At 49.0% G+C, this 14,646-nt stretch overlaps 1 protein-coding gene across 4 annotated transcripts in view; it reads left to right on the top strand.

The window, feature by feature from the left end:
• Positions 1-14,646, top strand: part of LOC135279384 (hydrocephalus-inducing protein homolog) — a 34,950-nt gene that overhangs the window by 1,001 nt on the left and 19,303 nt on the right. The window contains exons 1-15 of one of the 4 annotated variants that reach the window (XM_064386741.1): positions 3,541-3,746; positions 3,783-3,829; positions 5,521-5,637; positions 6,720-6,845; positions 7,098-7,217; positions 7,351-7,485; positions 7,686-7,885; positions 8,821-8,945; positions 9,516-9,717; positions 10,131-10,314; positions 10,671-10,770; positions 11,254-11,372; positions 12,384-12,607; positions 13,488-13,555; positions 14,278-14,513. In XM_064386741.1, coding sequence (XP_064242811.1) covers positions 5,566-5,637; positions 6,720-6,845; positions 7,098-7,217; positions 7,351-7,485; positions 7,686-7,885; positions 8,821-8,945; positions 9,516-9,717; positions 10,131-10,314; positions 10,671-10,770; positions 11,254-11,372; positions 12,384-12,607; positions 13,488-13,555; positions 14,278-14,513 — 1,911 coding nt within the window. In that variant the 5' untranslated portion in view covers positions 3,541-3,746; positions 3,783-3,829; positions 5,521-5,565. Of the gene's footprint in view, positions 1-3,540; positions 3,830-5,520; positions 5,638-6,719; positions 6,846-7,097; positions 7,218-7,350; positions 7,486-7,685; positions 7,886-8,820; positions 8,946-9,515; positions 9,718-10,130; positions 10,315-10,670; positions 10,771-11,253; positions 11,373-12,383; positions 12,608-13,487; positions 13,556-14,277; positions 14,514-14,646 lie in introns of those variants that run through there. The other 3 variants (XM_064386742.1, XM_064386739.1, XM_064386743.1) reach the window with 3 other exon arrangements.

A 14,646-nucleotide genomic window follows, 5' to 3' on the forward strand; every position in this document is an offset into this window, starting at 1 on the left:
TTCCTGTCCAGGTAGAGCTAAGGCCTGGCCACCGCCCAAGCTCTAAGTGGGAGAGAATTCCCTAAATGTAATTTAAAACAAGGCTCTTAAGAATAGCACTTAGGAGTAAAGGTCTAGGGGTGAAAGACTGATGAACCATCCAATAGCTGTCTCCTCCAGAATTTCCTCAGCAGAGAGGTGCTTTAAATACAGCAAACTGTTGGAGTGGGTTAGTAATACTAGTTCGGACTGCATCTGATAACTTAGAGTAAATGTCACAATACCATCTGTTTAGAGGAGGCTTCCGATGAAGCTGAGATATTGTTTCTTGGAACTCTGAAAAATACAGAAAACTCATGAGACAGCACTGGGTCAAACCATGGAGCCACAGTGCAGAGCCCAGCTAGAGGGGTAGTCTGGTCTAAGAGATACATGAGCAGGTAGAGAACAAAAGACGGATCCTGAAACGACACGTCTTGTAGATAATTACACCAAAAGATGGCAAGGCATATAAAAAGCTGGCTATAAAAACAGTAATACAAACATTTATGTATTTATGACAAAAAAATGCAACAAAGGAAAACACTGAACAGCTCACTAGTAAAATGTATGATACCTCAGATTAAATAACACTCAAACCTGATATAAATTAATTTGGACAGCGATAGAGCTTAACAAGATGAACTTAATAAAACCCAGCCCTAAAAGGATTTCAAATTAATAAACATTATTTCATTATCACCTTAGTAGAACAAAAAGCACACTCAAGAGAACTCAAAGTTAATTACTATTAATACCGAACATAACCGGAACAATAAAAAACTGGAATAGAACATGGTTCAAACTTAGTAATACTGAAACTTAACAGAAATAAAATCTGCCAAAATTAACTTTAAAAAAATTTAGCCTTGTTCAATTTAACAGAATGCAACTGAGCATTACAATATTGGGCCTAAATTTAATAGAATTAAAATGAACATCCTTAAAAGTTATAGATATGACATGGTGTGACTTAGTCTAAGGTTAACACAAAAAGACAACTAAAAGGTGAATAAGCCATAAGTGAAGTAACAGCATGATGGTGTACTGGAGGGATTAAAGTAGTAAGAAGCATATTAGAATTATGAGTAAATCAGTTATGAGAAAAACCCATGGTAAATGCAAATTCCATGGAAACAGAAATTCAGTAAGACTTTTTAAAGTGCAGGGTTGCTGGGAAATAAATATAATAGCGTGAAATTTAGTGTCTTGCTGAACAACCCAACAGCTTTTTGTGACTGTATCTGGCATCATTTTATATGGCAGATTTGTTAGCATTCTTGTTAAAGAAATCAGAGCATGTTAAAATTTCACAGGTAATAAGGCACTGCATTTATGGCTTTTCAATCGCTCCAGTAACTGCAAAACTATATTAAAAAATCAGAATTTAGTCAGAAAACAAAATAAATTTAAAAAAAACTATAGCAACAGGTTTTCAAGGCACACAAACACAGCAGGTAAGGCTTCATCAGACAGAGGTACTCAAGCAGCTCTGCGCTGGAGCAGGGCCTATGCTGCCCACAGGGGAGAGGGAAGGCGCCGTGAAAAGGGAAACTGTGGGCAGAACAGAGGACATGTAAACTACAATAACATAACTATACATCAGTAAAGCTTCTCTCAATATTCACACACCATTCATCCCTTAACTGCGAGAGCCAATCATCTCATTATCGCTCTCTGCCCGCAGGGCCCTGCGGCCGTGAATCCAGCCCGCCGGGGCTGGCCCGGCTCGGCTGCCACCGCCCTGCCGGGGCCGCTGCGCCTCTGCTCCCCAAACACTGCGGGGAAGAGAGCAGGGGAAAAGCAGCAACACACAGCAAACCCTACAACCCGCACCCAGCGAGAGGAGAAAACCACCAAGAGATAAACACAGAAAACACACAGGCTGCATTTTGTTTCACCTTCTGCCAACAAAGTCACTGACTGAGAGTTGCATTTCCAAGGCAAAGATCTGTCTTTTGAGAAACTTCAAACTCAGAAATACCAGTTTTACTAGATGTGGGCAAGGCTAGGTCTCATTGGAGGCACAGCTTGTCTCGCAACTCTACATCATCTTTAACTGAAAAAGAATTAAGCAGTGTGGTCATGAGTCTGGCATCTCAGCCAGAAATGCCAGGCATTAGAGGGAAGAAGTCAGCCTACAAAATGTGATTATTTTTTCTCTTCCATTGGCCTGTCAATAATGATAACCAGAGTATATCTCTACATGTTAACATGAAGGTTTTAGTTTACATAAGCAGTAATATATCTATAAAGACTTTTGAATTCTCTTCAAGGACAAGGAAATTTGAACAAATAATCCTTAACAGAGAGGCCCAGTTTAACTTTTCACTGACGATGTTAAACCCAAGGGTAGTTCATGTAATGCTGTCTTTATATGTGGCTGTAGAGACGGGCAAGATACCTATTTCTTCATTGGCAACAGCTCGATTTTATTCTTCACAGCTCACATTTATGTGGTTTTCTAAAGGCATTGTGTTTCATTTTAATTTGTTAGTAACTTACTGCAATTCAGTTCATTGGTTAGTAGATGCTAACATAGGTGTCAGTGAGAAACTTTCCTCTCTAATGAGGTTTACATTCTTGTCTCCTGGATAGCAGGTGTGGGTAGAAGTCTTTCTTCTCACAGGTGCAAATTCCTTTCTCACAGGAACTTGTCAGGCTGGCTGTTAGCTGTGCTTAGCCAAAGTAGCAGGCCTGAGCCATCATTTTACAAGGGAACAAGGCTCTTCTTTTATAGGGCTTTACCTGTATGCAACATTGATAGATGTTTCTTTCAATCTTGAAGAATAATCTTAAATTTCTTTCATGTGAATTTTGACCTTTGTAATATTTGTGTATGATAGATTTAGAGTTAAAATCTATGTTGAATCATCCCTTCACAGAATCACTGACTCATAGAATCATTAAGGTTGGGAAAGCTCTGTGAGCCCATGGAGTCCCAGCTGTGCCCGATGCCCACCTTGTGCCCAGCCCAGAGCCCTGAGTGCCACCTCCAGCCCTTCCTGGGACACCTGCAGGGATGGGCACTGCAAAGCTCCCTGGGCAGCCCCTGCCAAGGCCTGAGCAGCCTTTCCATGGGGAAATTCCTGCTGGAGCCCACCCTGAGCCTGCCCTGGCCCAGCCTGGGGCCGTTCCCTCTGCTCCTGTGCCTGTTCCTGGGAGCACAGCCCGACCCCCGGCTGTCCCCTCCCGGCAGGGAGTTGTGCAGAGCCAGAAGGGCCCCCGAGCCTCCATTTCTCCAGGCTGAGCCCCTTTCCAGCTGCCTCAGCCCCTCCCGGGGCTCCAGGCAGGATAGAATAATGATGCTATGCAAAGAGCAGTGTATAGACCTGCCACAGGTGCCTTTATCACCACATTTTAAACTTTTATAAATATAAAAAGTAGGGAAAGTGCCAATGTCCTTTGGCAATCCCCGCGGCCCGGCCCCGCGCTCGGTGCCGCGGTTGCCCGGTAACCGCGCCGGGAACGCAGCGTCTGTGACGGCGCCGCGGCCTCAGCGCCAGAGCTCGGCCCCGGCTGCTCGTTCGCAGCCTCGGCGCGTTCGGGCGGCTGCACTCGGCGATTCGCCAAGTGCATTGTTCGCAGATCGTTGTTTTCTGTGAGCGAGTGCTGAGAGTTCGCGGAGATTTTGTCTCTGCGAGCAACTCCTGAACTCGCAAAGCATTGGTCTTTGCGAGGGACTCCTAAATTCGCAGAACATTGGTTTCTGTGAGGGAGTCCTGAACTCGCAGAACATTGGTTTCTGCCAGGGAGTCCTGAATTCGCAGAACATTGGTTTCTGCCAGGGAGTCCTGAATTTCGTTTGAAGGTAAAGATTGGCTCAAGTTTTGCTTTCTGGTTTTGTCACATTGTGCTCTGAAAGAGAATGCCAAAGGGAAATACAGGATGGGATAAAGCCAGTCTTCAGTTCGGTGGCATGTACAGCTGAGGGGATGAACAATAGATGGTCTACTGATGGTGCTTTTTCTCACTGAAGAAATACAACATTTCCTAAATATACTAGTCTATACATTTTTCCCTATAGTATTTATTTAAATTACTTATAGGTGAATGAGTTCTGTTTAAGTTTCAGTGGGTTGTTACGATCTGGTTATTAAAATCATTAAGGAGATACCCCTGAATTAAGGTGCAAAATGAGACCATATGCCAAAGTCAATAGTCTGGATTTTGTGTAACAGTCAATGTGAGGAAGGGAGAGGGAGAAAGAAATAGAAAAAGGAGGGGGGAGGGAGGGGTCTGGGAAGGGGGGAAGAAAGACAGTGACAGAGACAGATTTAGTAGAAAATTTCACCATTCCATGGATCCCATGCCATCCCATTCAGTCCTCTTCTGGTTTTCTCTGTGGTGAGGTTTTGCAAAACGTAAGAGTCCAATGGATTAATGCAGATTTGGGCAAGGTGGGACTGCCCAGGTGCCTCCCTGGGGTGGGACAAGTTTGGCTCTTTCTTTTGCCTCTTTTGAATAATCTAAAATCTTAAGCACCAGTATATCCTTTGAGTCTGCCATGAATTGGGTTGTGGATTTTCAGATCTGTTGTGTTACTTTGCATGCCATGCAGCCATCTGGTGCAAGGGCTCAGGAATGGCACTGGGGGCACTTTGGGGGTCCTTGATGGGCTATGACACCCCCTGAGCTGCCCCTGCTGGGAATGTCCCCTCGATGTGGCCTTCTGGGGGTGGGGGTTTTAGAGCTGAGCCAGTTTGTGTGAGGGAGGATGGGTGTCCACTGCCCCTTACCAGAGGTTGTGCCACACACCCAAAATTCCCTCCTGCCCCTCTGTTGATGGGAGGTTTGTGTGCAAACCTGGCCTCAGCAGAGGAGTCTGTGGCTATGACTTGCCCAGCCTGAAGGCAGACAGAGCTGATTTTCAGGACAGATGCTGGCTTTGGCTTTGTTGTGGATATATTTTTCTCCCTCAGCCTCTCTCACTTGTCCCCAGACCTGAGCTAATAGGACAATAGTGTCACCTTTATCTCGTCTCAAGTTCCCTTAGGTGGCTTAACTCACAGTCCCAAGTTCCAGTCAGGAGGCATTTTCAGGGAAGGGTGGGCTTGGGTGGTCTCAGCTTCTTTATTCAGTTTTGTCACAATGGGCAAAAAGTCCTTTATAGCAATATTTAAGCCATGAGCCATAACATTGCAGTCTCTCCCAAGTCCAGTGGAGGAGCAGCTGAGAGAGCAGGGGTTGTTTAGCCTAAAGAAGAGGAGGTCCATTCAAGCTGTTTTTAAATAATATTTAAGCTACAGCTTTGTTTGTTCTAAGTATTATTAATGTTTAGCACTTTAGCTCCAGGTTTCAGTATTATCCATCTTTGAATTGCACAAGGTAATAATCTAGTCCAAATAAAGTCCAGCTAGAGGCCTAACAATACTAGCTACTTATGCCAAACAAGCATTTAGCTACTTTCAAATCATATAAAATCTTCAGCACCAGTAAAGCCCTTGAGTCTGCCATGAATTGGGTTCTGGATTTTCAGAGTTGAATTGTTGCTCCTTCTAGTTTTATTGAGGCCTTGTCGCTCATCTGCAACATCCTCCCTTCAGAATGGCGTCTGGATTCTCGGGAAGGATACCAACACCTCGTCTTTTGCTCAGGGACAGACTGAAGCCTAACACTGTGAGTAGGCTCTGGGGCTGTGTTAAGGCTGGAAACTCCCCTGCTGTCCCTGGTGTCCCTGCCCCTGTTGTCCAGCAGTGCTGTGAAGCTGCAGAGCCCCTGCCCAGCTCTTTGTGCCGTGCTCCTGTTGGTGGGGGCTGTCCTGGTGCAGTAGGGAACACTGTGTGATGTTTCAGGGACAGCCCAGCGCCTTGCCTGGCTGTGCCACGGGAGCCAAGTGAATCCAATGTGCAGCTGAAGCCCTCAGCATGTGCTTCTGTGCCTGCCCTTTGCCACAGGAATTCCTTCTGTCAGGCTGGGCACTGCCCTGTGCTGCTCTGACCAACCTGCCCTTGGGCACCTGGGCATGTGGGGGGGAGAGCTCAAACTCTGCCCAAAGCCTTGAGAGCCACGGCTGGTCCCAGCCAGAAGAGCTTCCAAAGCAGCTGTTCTCTCTCAGCTCCCGTGTGGGCACAGCTCCAGCCCTGCAGGCAGCACTGCAGTCAGGGCCACAAAGGTCCCTTGCTGTCTGGAGCTCACTTGGCTGAAGGTGCCCCACTGCTGAGGCTCTGTCAAGGAGATCCCTGTGTTTTCTTCTCTGGAGGGCTCTGTCAGGCCAGACAGAGAAAACAAATGCTAATTAACAGAAGAACAAAAACATGGACACATTCCTGTGCACCTCACTCTTGGCACAGCTTTTCTTTCTTGCTTCTCTTGGACTGAGCCAGCAGCGCTGTCTCCTCGCTGTGAGTTGTGAGTATTGTGCAGGGATGGAGTTCAGGCAGTTCTGAGAGCTCCTCCCCACTCTCTGGGAAGGTCACTGCCTCAATCCAATGAAACATAGGAGGAAACAAATGCCCAAAGAGCAGAAATCCCCAAACATGTCACATCAAATCAGGGAGAGGCTAATGGGACAGAGCCATGTGGTTGGAGTGTGTGTATTGCACTCTGTATAATTAATTTCTTGGTGCTAAGTATTTCAGCAGGTAACTTCCAGGGCTTCCAGAACTGTCCTGGTGGCTGTGATCACAAATTATTCATCAGTAGTAAGTGAACAAGAACATGGGCATTTCTGAGACTCTTGCTGTTTTTTTGCCTTTCAGCTGACTCCCTCTGCCTTCCAGCAGGAGGTATCTCTCAGCACCAAGCAGAGGCTGGCCAAAGCTAAGAAGCTGAGTCTGCCTCAGATTGTCCAGCCTCAAGACAAGCATGAGAGCTCTCATCACAAGGTAGCCTTTCCCTGGCCTTGCTGTTTGATGTGATAATTGAGGAGAATGCCAAAAGAGCAGCATGGCTTGAGCCTGCTCAGTGTGGTCCAGGAGCTTTTGATCAGCCCAGGGCAGAGGTGGAAGAGCCACTGTTTGCCCAGCGTGGGCTGGGGAGACGTGCTCACCCAGAGTCTGTACTTCACTGGGGATCAGATCAGAATCTTCCTCCCAGCAGCTGAACCTGTCTCTCTTGTGTCTGGCCTCTCCTTGCAGTTCTTGGCAGCTGAGCCAGAGCAGAGCTCATTTCAGCCTTGCCCACCAGAGGTGGTGTTTCAGAACTACACCCCTGGTGAGGTCTATGAAGTGCCGGTGGTTCTGAGGAACAGGGACAAGGTAAGTGCTGGGACGTGGAGGTTTAACGCTGCGCTGGGAGAGGAGAGCAGAGAAGGGTGGTTAAGGATGGCACCAGGGCATGTCCACCTCTCTCCGCAAGTGGCAAAACCATCATTCCATGTCTGTCCTGCAGGTTCCTCACTTGGTGAAGGTCACCTTGGAGAGCTCACCTTATTTCCACCTGGTGGGCCCCAATGACGTGTGCCGCAAGGTGCCACCGGGCCTCTACGCAATTGTCCGCATCCTGTTCACCTCTGGGCAGAACAAAGTGAGTCTGGAGGTCCCAAGACATTGGTGTCTTCAGTGGAAAGTGGACCTGCAGGGCTGGATTCAGGGCATCTGGCCTGGGTTTTGAGGGCCTGTTCTGGTTTCAGTGGAGTTGCACAGGATCTGGAACTGGGAGATACTTTGCCCATGTTTAAGATGGGGATGAATGCTCTGTGCTGAGACAGTTTCTTTTCCCCACAGGATTATTTCCACAAGCTCCTCTGCACCACTGAAAGGGAAGAGTTCATTGTGCCAATTCGGGCCATTGGTCCCCGAGCCATCCTGGACTTCCCTGACCAGCTGGACTTCTCCACGTGTCCGGTCAAGTACAGCAGCGAGAAGACTCTGCTGGTTCGCAATGTCGGTAACCGGGTAGCTCGTTACCAGCTGAGCACCCAGAGGTGAGGCAGCTCATCTCTCCTTGTGCAAAGGATATCACCTTTGGGTGATAGCAGAGTTGGGAAAGAGCAACAAAAGGAAGCAGAGCATCAGAGCTGCTGCCCTGAAGCCCTGGCTGGAAGGGAGCAGGATGGATGGCAGCTGCTCTTGCTTTCAGTGTTCTTAGCAGGATGCAGCCTTTGAGCTTTTTCTGTCCCAGATTTCCTGGGGGGTGCTGGAACATGTTGGTAGCTGGCTTGCACCCTCCTGAGCACAAGCAGCTTCTGAAATGCTGACTCAGCACTGTCAGCAAACAGAGCCATTCTCTGGGGGGCCACAGGCACGTGGCTTTCCAGTGGTCCCTGCATCAGATGCCTCATGTGAGCTGTGTTGTGGGCAGCCTGTGCTGTTCCTGTCAGTCTCAGCAGACAATCACTGTTTCTCCTGTTGGCTGAACTGGAGAGAGTAATGCATTTTTGACATCGTATCTGCAAGGAAACCAGTTCAGTTGAAACCAGTCTCCTTGAACACAGCATTTTCCAAAAGTGCAGATGAATGGTGCTTTGAGAGACTTGGTGACAAAATTGGCAGCTTTGCTCACTTCTCACCTCTGTTTCTAAATTATGTCGGGAGTACTTGGTCCTTGGTGTCCTCATGGCCATACTTTTGCCCAGCCCTGTCAGTAAGGAGAGCTGATGCCCGATGAAAGTAAGCCAGATGCAAATGACTGTTGAGCCTAATTGCAGAGAGTATGGGGGAGATGAGGTCACAGGCTCTTGTGAGGACTGGATCTCCTCACTCTAGAGTCAGTAGCTGTTTCTGACCCTGTCTGTTCTGTCTTCTGCTGAGTGTGGTTGGTTTGCTCTTTGCTTGCACAAGTGAGCAGAAGTGAACTGGGCTGCAGAAGGGCTAACATCCCCAAATCTCCACCAAGAGTCCTGCTATCTCTGTGTTGCAGCCCTTTCTCTGTCATTCCGGCCACGGGAACTCTGGATGTCGGTGGTGCCATGCAGGTGACAGTGGAATTTCAGCCACTGAAGACTGGGGACCATTCCGGGTCCCTTGTCGTGCACTATGACACAGGTGAGTGCTGGGCACTGCACGGGGCACTTGTGCATCCCTCAGAGCAGAGCCCTTTCTAAGCAGAAAGGCTGGTGTGGCCGTGGGTTTAAAGAGGGAGATGATGATAGTTTTCATGGTGTTCATTTTCTAGTCATCTGGTTTGTAGTCATGTAGTTTGTCATCTTGATCCTTGTGGAGCTCAATGTAAATGCCATTTCTAGAGAGCATGTGTGGTATTTGTTGTTTGCATTTCGCCTGGGAAAAACTCATCTGCAACAGGAATGGTGAGCTTGAAGTCTGAGCCCAGATGAATCCCAGGAGCTGGCTGGGAATAATGAAGGTTTGAAAGCTCTGGAAATGAGGGAGCCTTTGCTAGGGGTCTGTTCTAGAGGGTGAAATGCTGGCAGGTTGTCCAGGACATCCTCATGCTGGGCACATGCAGCTCTCAGCTTGTGATACATGTACTGATCCATGGAACTGCTCATTCAGCTAAAAGCTGTGCCACTTTCTTCTGCTGCCTGTGGTTTGCTCTGCTCCTTGTGCTTCCATCAGCCAGTGAGCTGAGCAAAGACTCCCCTTTGCTTGTTCCAGGTGAAGAGACCCACACAAGCCTTCATGGAAGAGCTGTGGATGTCCCCATCAGGCTGGGCAGGAATACTGTGAGCCTCAAGAAGACGTACATCGGCATGTCAAACCGCGCAACCGTGCGCATCCACAACCAGAGCGATATCACAGCCCGCTTCCAGTGGAAGGCTGTTGATACTGAGGAAGAGGAGCATCAGCTGGAGCTGAGGTAGGTTTGAAAGATCCATTTCAGTGACATACCTTGCCCAAGGGTAAAACTAACATATGGCTTCAGGAGATACTGGTGCTGTTGAATGGCTTAGGGTAAGCAAACCATCCCATCTCTACCTGGCTCCCCAAACAGTTGTGTGTCAGGAAAAGCTGCCTGAGGTGGCTGGTGGATTCTGCCTCAGCTGTGGCAGAGGCTTTGAGCCAGAAGGTTCTCTTGAGGGCTGCTGGCTTTGGAAACCTCTCCTGAGCTTGCAAATGTGGAGTGAACAACTCTCTCATCCATTTGGGACCCCGTGGCTCATGGTCAGCCCTTTGCTGCAGAGCTGCTCCTGCACTTCCACTTCTCTCTGCAAAGACATGGCTTATTAAACAACCTGCTGGGTTTGTGGTTTGTCTTTCCTATGCCTGCAGGCAGTATCCCAGGATATTTCGGCAGCAAAAGGAGAAGTTGTATGATTTTCTGAAGGAGCGCGGAGTGGACATCACTTGCCGAGAACACCTTGCTCTTCTGACCCACAGCTTCCAAAGTGAGGTGGCAAAGATCAGAGAAGATGGCATCCTGTTCCATGATGACGTTTTCTCCCTTGAGCCGAAGGTAAATGCTGGCTGAGAACCTGCCTTCCTGCTTGTCTTCCTTCTCTTCCTCCTCATCCCTGAGTAAGGTCACATGACTGATCCCTGCCTCAGCTGGCTTTGTGTGCCAAGAGAGAAGTCATTGGGATTCTGGTGAGGTCAGAGATCTGGTGGCAAAAAGCATTTCTGCCCTGTGGGCTCCTGGCAGGCAGCAGGAGCCTGACTAAAGCTTGCAAATTCTGTTGTCAGTGTTATTGATGAGTGTTACTCACTCCTTGCTTGTCACTGATGCTCTAAATAACGGCTTACAGGACTGTGGTTGAGAACCAGAAATGTGATGTCTGAAGAGAAATGTTTTGCTGTTTCCTTCTGCTTTAGGAGGGTGAGATCAGGCCGAATTGCTCGGCTGAAGTCAGCGTGTTCTTCAAGCCCCAGGAAGCCCGGGTCTATAAGCGAGCAGTTTACTGTGACATCTCAGGTACAGCTGCTTCCCCTGCCTCTCTCAGTGCAGTGAAGGCGAGGTGCAAATACTGCCCCAGGTCACTGGGCTCCTGTGTGATTGCTGGGAAGGGTGTGTGGTCAGCAGGGCAGTGCTGGCACATGCCCACTGTCCCTGCAGCTTCCAGGGCATCTCCTCTCTTTTGATTTTTTTCCCCTCTCAGCTGTTCTGAATGCTGCCTGTATTTAGTGTGCTCCTCCTCCCTTGGGAAAAACACTCTGAGGTTGCACCCAGAAGGAGGAAGAACAAAATTTCTGGCATTTCCTAAAGTTCTGCCCTCAGTAAAGGCGTAGAAGAAAGGGTGGTCTCTATGGATATACTGCATTTCCTGAGGGAAGAGAAGGGTCCATATCTTCTCCTGGGACATCATGCAGCTCAGAGTCAGGGACTAGCACTAAGGCAGCCTGGAAAATGCAGGATAGCAGAAGGAATTACTGTACTGAAATAGAAATCTCTCCCCAGGCCGTGAGAAGAGGATGCCCCTGCTCCTCACAGGGGAAGGCCTCGGGCCCCGGCTCCATTTCCAGTTTGAGGAGCTGAACATCGGGGAGGTTTTTGTCAGAGTAACCCACAGATATGAGGTGAGCAGCAGGGCTGGGATCCTGGTGGCTCCTAGGGTAGCAGTGAGCCCTGTGGAATTCCTGGCAATTTGGGTAGTTGTGATACTAGTCCATTTTGTGGGATTTCTTGGAATTTTGATCTTTTGGATGAGGTCTGAAAGGTGTGTCTGTTGTTTGTGAAACCCCAGTCCCTTCTTTTGGGCAGTCTTCTTTGGAGATCAGCTGGGAGGCTTCCTGCAAAACCGCGTGACACATGAAACCAACACTGGGTCAAAAAGCTGCATGTTCAGAGGCTTTTGTTCCAGTCCCAGACACAAGTCACCTTTGTGCTCAGGCTGTCCAAAGGCAGCAGGAACAAACTGGCTGCATTTGAGTTCAAGCCCATTGCAAACAGTTTTCAGTCATGTCCCTCCTGCATATTCGTGGGAGTCAGAGGAAAGCCACCCACCCTCAGCACTGGTCACAGCACTTGGCAGTGCTTTCCCTTGCTGACCAGTCCCTCAGCACACTTCAGCCTCTGGCTCTAGAAAGGGCAAAGTGTTTCTGGGAAGGAAGCAAAGGAACTTTCTACATCTTTGCTTCTGGTTTCTCCCACTCCTGCTGCAAACAGGTTGGGCTGCAATGGAAGCTGAATGTGCCCTGCCCATGGTGGGGTTGGGCACATTTGAAATCACTGTGGCGATGTCACTGGTAATGCTGGGATGCCCAGTGCTGCTCTTAGGGCCAGTGTGAATGAACTTGGTGATGCTGAGCAGCCCCTCTGTGCTGTAGGTCTAAGTGGACTGTCTCTGCCAGTGGGAAAACCCCAGAGTGACTCTGGTTATGTGAAGCTGTCAGTGCTTTGCATGAAAAACCCAAAGCTATGCAAAGTTGTATTTCAAAGTTGTATTTTTTTGCTTGTGCCATGCAGCAGCACAGGGCATCTTCTGTCTCTTACAGGTGTTAATAGTTTAATTTGAAAGTGACTCAGACTTCTGTAAGAAAGGAAGATTCCTCATGTATTTCCACTTTGCTTTTCTGCTGCTGCTGCAGGCGGTCCTGTTCAACAACGGGCCTATTGAGGCTCCCTTCAAACTCATCCCTCCAAGCACAGCCATGGGCTCCTGCTTTACCTTCCAGCCCCAGGAGGGCATTGTGGCACCCTCCACACTCCAGGCCATCAGTGTCTCCTTCTGTCCCACCATCCTGGGGCAGTTTGAGGAAGAATTCTGCTTTGATGTGTCTGAATCCCCTGAGCCTGTGACCTTCACTATCAGGTGAGGAGGGCTTTGGGAGCTTGGTGGGCACATCTGTAGCTGTCTCTGGGTAATCATCTCCCATCTACCTTATGTTGTGGTGGAGCAGAGAAAAGAGGTGTTGCCTGAGGTCTTAATCTTGGCTCTGGCTCTGGCATCCCTTTAGTGTGGGGGTGCCTGCTGCCCTGTGTGGGTCCCCAGGAGCTGGAGTGACTCCTCCCTGCAGGGATCTCCCTCTGCCCTGGGCCATGGCAGGCAGTGGGATGGATCAGCTTTGGGCAGTAGCTGCTCTGGGATGTCCCACCCGAACAGCCAGCAAAGCCTCCAGGGCTTTGGAGATGGGCCAGCCTGGGTGATTCTGCACCAGCATCAGTGTTTGTAAAAACTTCTGTTAATAATCCATGCCAGATGGGCAGCAGCAGCCTCACCTCACCTCTGCCATCCATGCTGTGGGGTCAAGCTGTGCTCCCAACTCCTGTGCACAGAGTGCTCTGGTGCCTCCTTTGCACAGCCAGGCAAGGGCTGATGTGGGAGTCAGGGAACTGTGCAGCAGGAACTGTCCCAAGGACTTGGGCACCATCCCATGGGCTGGTGCCATGGCAAAGGATACAATCCTCACTCAGAAAAGGGTAGAGGTGGGAAAAAAAGAAGAAAAGTGATGATAGGAGAAGTAAAAGACTTCAGCTCCAAGGCCTGTCCCAGCTAATCTGTCAGCTGCTGACCATTTTGCTTTGGCTGCCTCCTGTCCACATGGGTTCTGTGCTGAGCACAGGGTGCTGGGTTGATTTGAAACCCAGGGTGGCTCTGGCAGCAGCTTTTATCCACCCTCTCCCTAAGGACCCCTGAACCCTTTGTGATTCCCTTTAACAAAGGCACTGCCTCCCTGCCTTTGTCCTCGCAGGGGCTACGTGATGGGCCCGACTTTCCATTTCGATGTGTCCGCCCTCGACTTCGGTGACGTCTCCTTTGGTGAGTGTGCCCTGGGCTGGCACCACAGCCTCAGAGGTTGGAGTGCTGCTGAAATGGAGCACTTGAACCTAAGAGCATTCATCACCCGTGTTCCTCCACCACAGCGTCTTCAGGGTGTTAATTCCAGGGCTGCTGGTGCCTCAGGTACCCTTTTGCCATCATGAGATCAAACAGGAGCAAAGGAATAAAAAGTCAGCATCACTGTTTGGCCACTTCTTGTTTCCCTTTTAGTAAGTGGCACAATAAAGAAAGGCACCAGGCAGGAATATGGTTCTGTAATAGCAGATTCATCCTGCTTAATCTGATTTCATTCCCAGGGTTTCTTTAGCTGGGGGCAGCTATTTTATCTTTGTTTCTTTTAACTGTGCTACTGAATGATGTCTGCATGCGGTTACCCCAGTGGCATTTGAGATTGTGACATCCTTTTTGTGCCTCTCTTGCCTCCCTGCTGGAGTCACTGTTGATGGGCATGGAGAAGCCCTGGGCTGTGCCTGCAGTTGGGTTTTTCTCCCCATCCGGGTTTAAATGACTCTTGGTAAGCAGGCTGGGAGATGTCTCCTCTGCACATAGCTGGCCAGCCAAGCCATAGATCCACTGCAATGAGCTGTAGTTCAGACAACAAAGAAGTGAAATCCAAGCACAGGATTTTATCCTATCAGGATATTCATACCAGAAATCATGAGATATTGATGCCTAAATGGATATTTGTGTCATTTTCTTAGGTTTTCCTCGCACCTTGAACTGTTGCCTGTTTAACACCTCCCTGACACCCATATCTTTTCAACTCTACATTCCTGGGGATGGCTTGGGAGAGCCCAGTATTGACAGCTCTACTCAGATACGCAAATGCAGTAGCCAGTCTTGGAGGAAGGAAGCTCAAGGTCTTAGGAGGCCAAGGGAATTTGACATAAGGCCCTGCAGAGGGACCGTCCGTGCCCTGGGATCCCAGGATATCAAGGTATGGGAAGAGTCCAGCCCATGGGGCTGAAGCTTCACTGGAGTGTGGGAGGGCTTTAGCTCTGGTGCCAGCTTTGATCATTGTGGGAGTGAGAGATCTGCACTGCTGTGAGGCCTCTGCTAGCTGGCTTACT

Source organism: Passer domesticus, chromosome 12 (assembly GCF_036417665.1).
Source record: "Passer domesticus isolate bPasDom1 chromosome 12, bPasDom1.hap1, whole genome shotgun sequence".
Lineage (NCBI taxonomy): Eukaryota > Metazoa > Chordata > Aves > Passeriformes > Passeridae > Passer > Passer domesticus.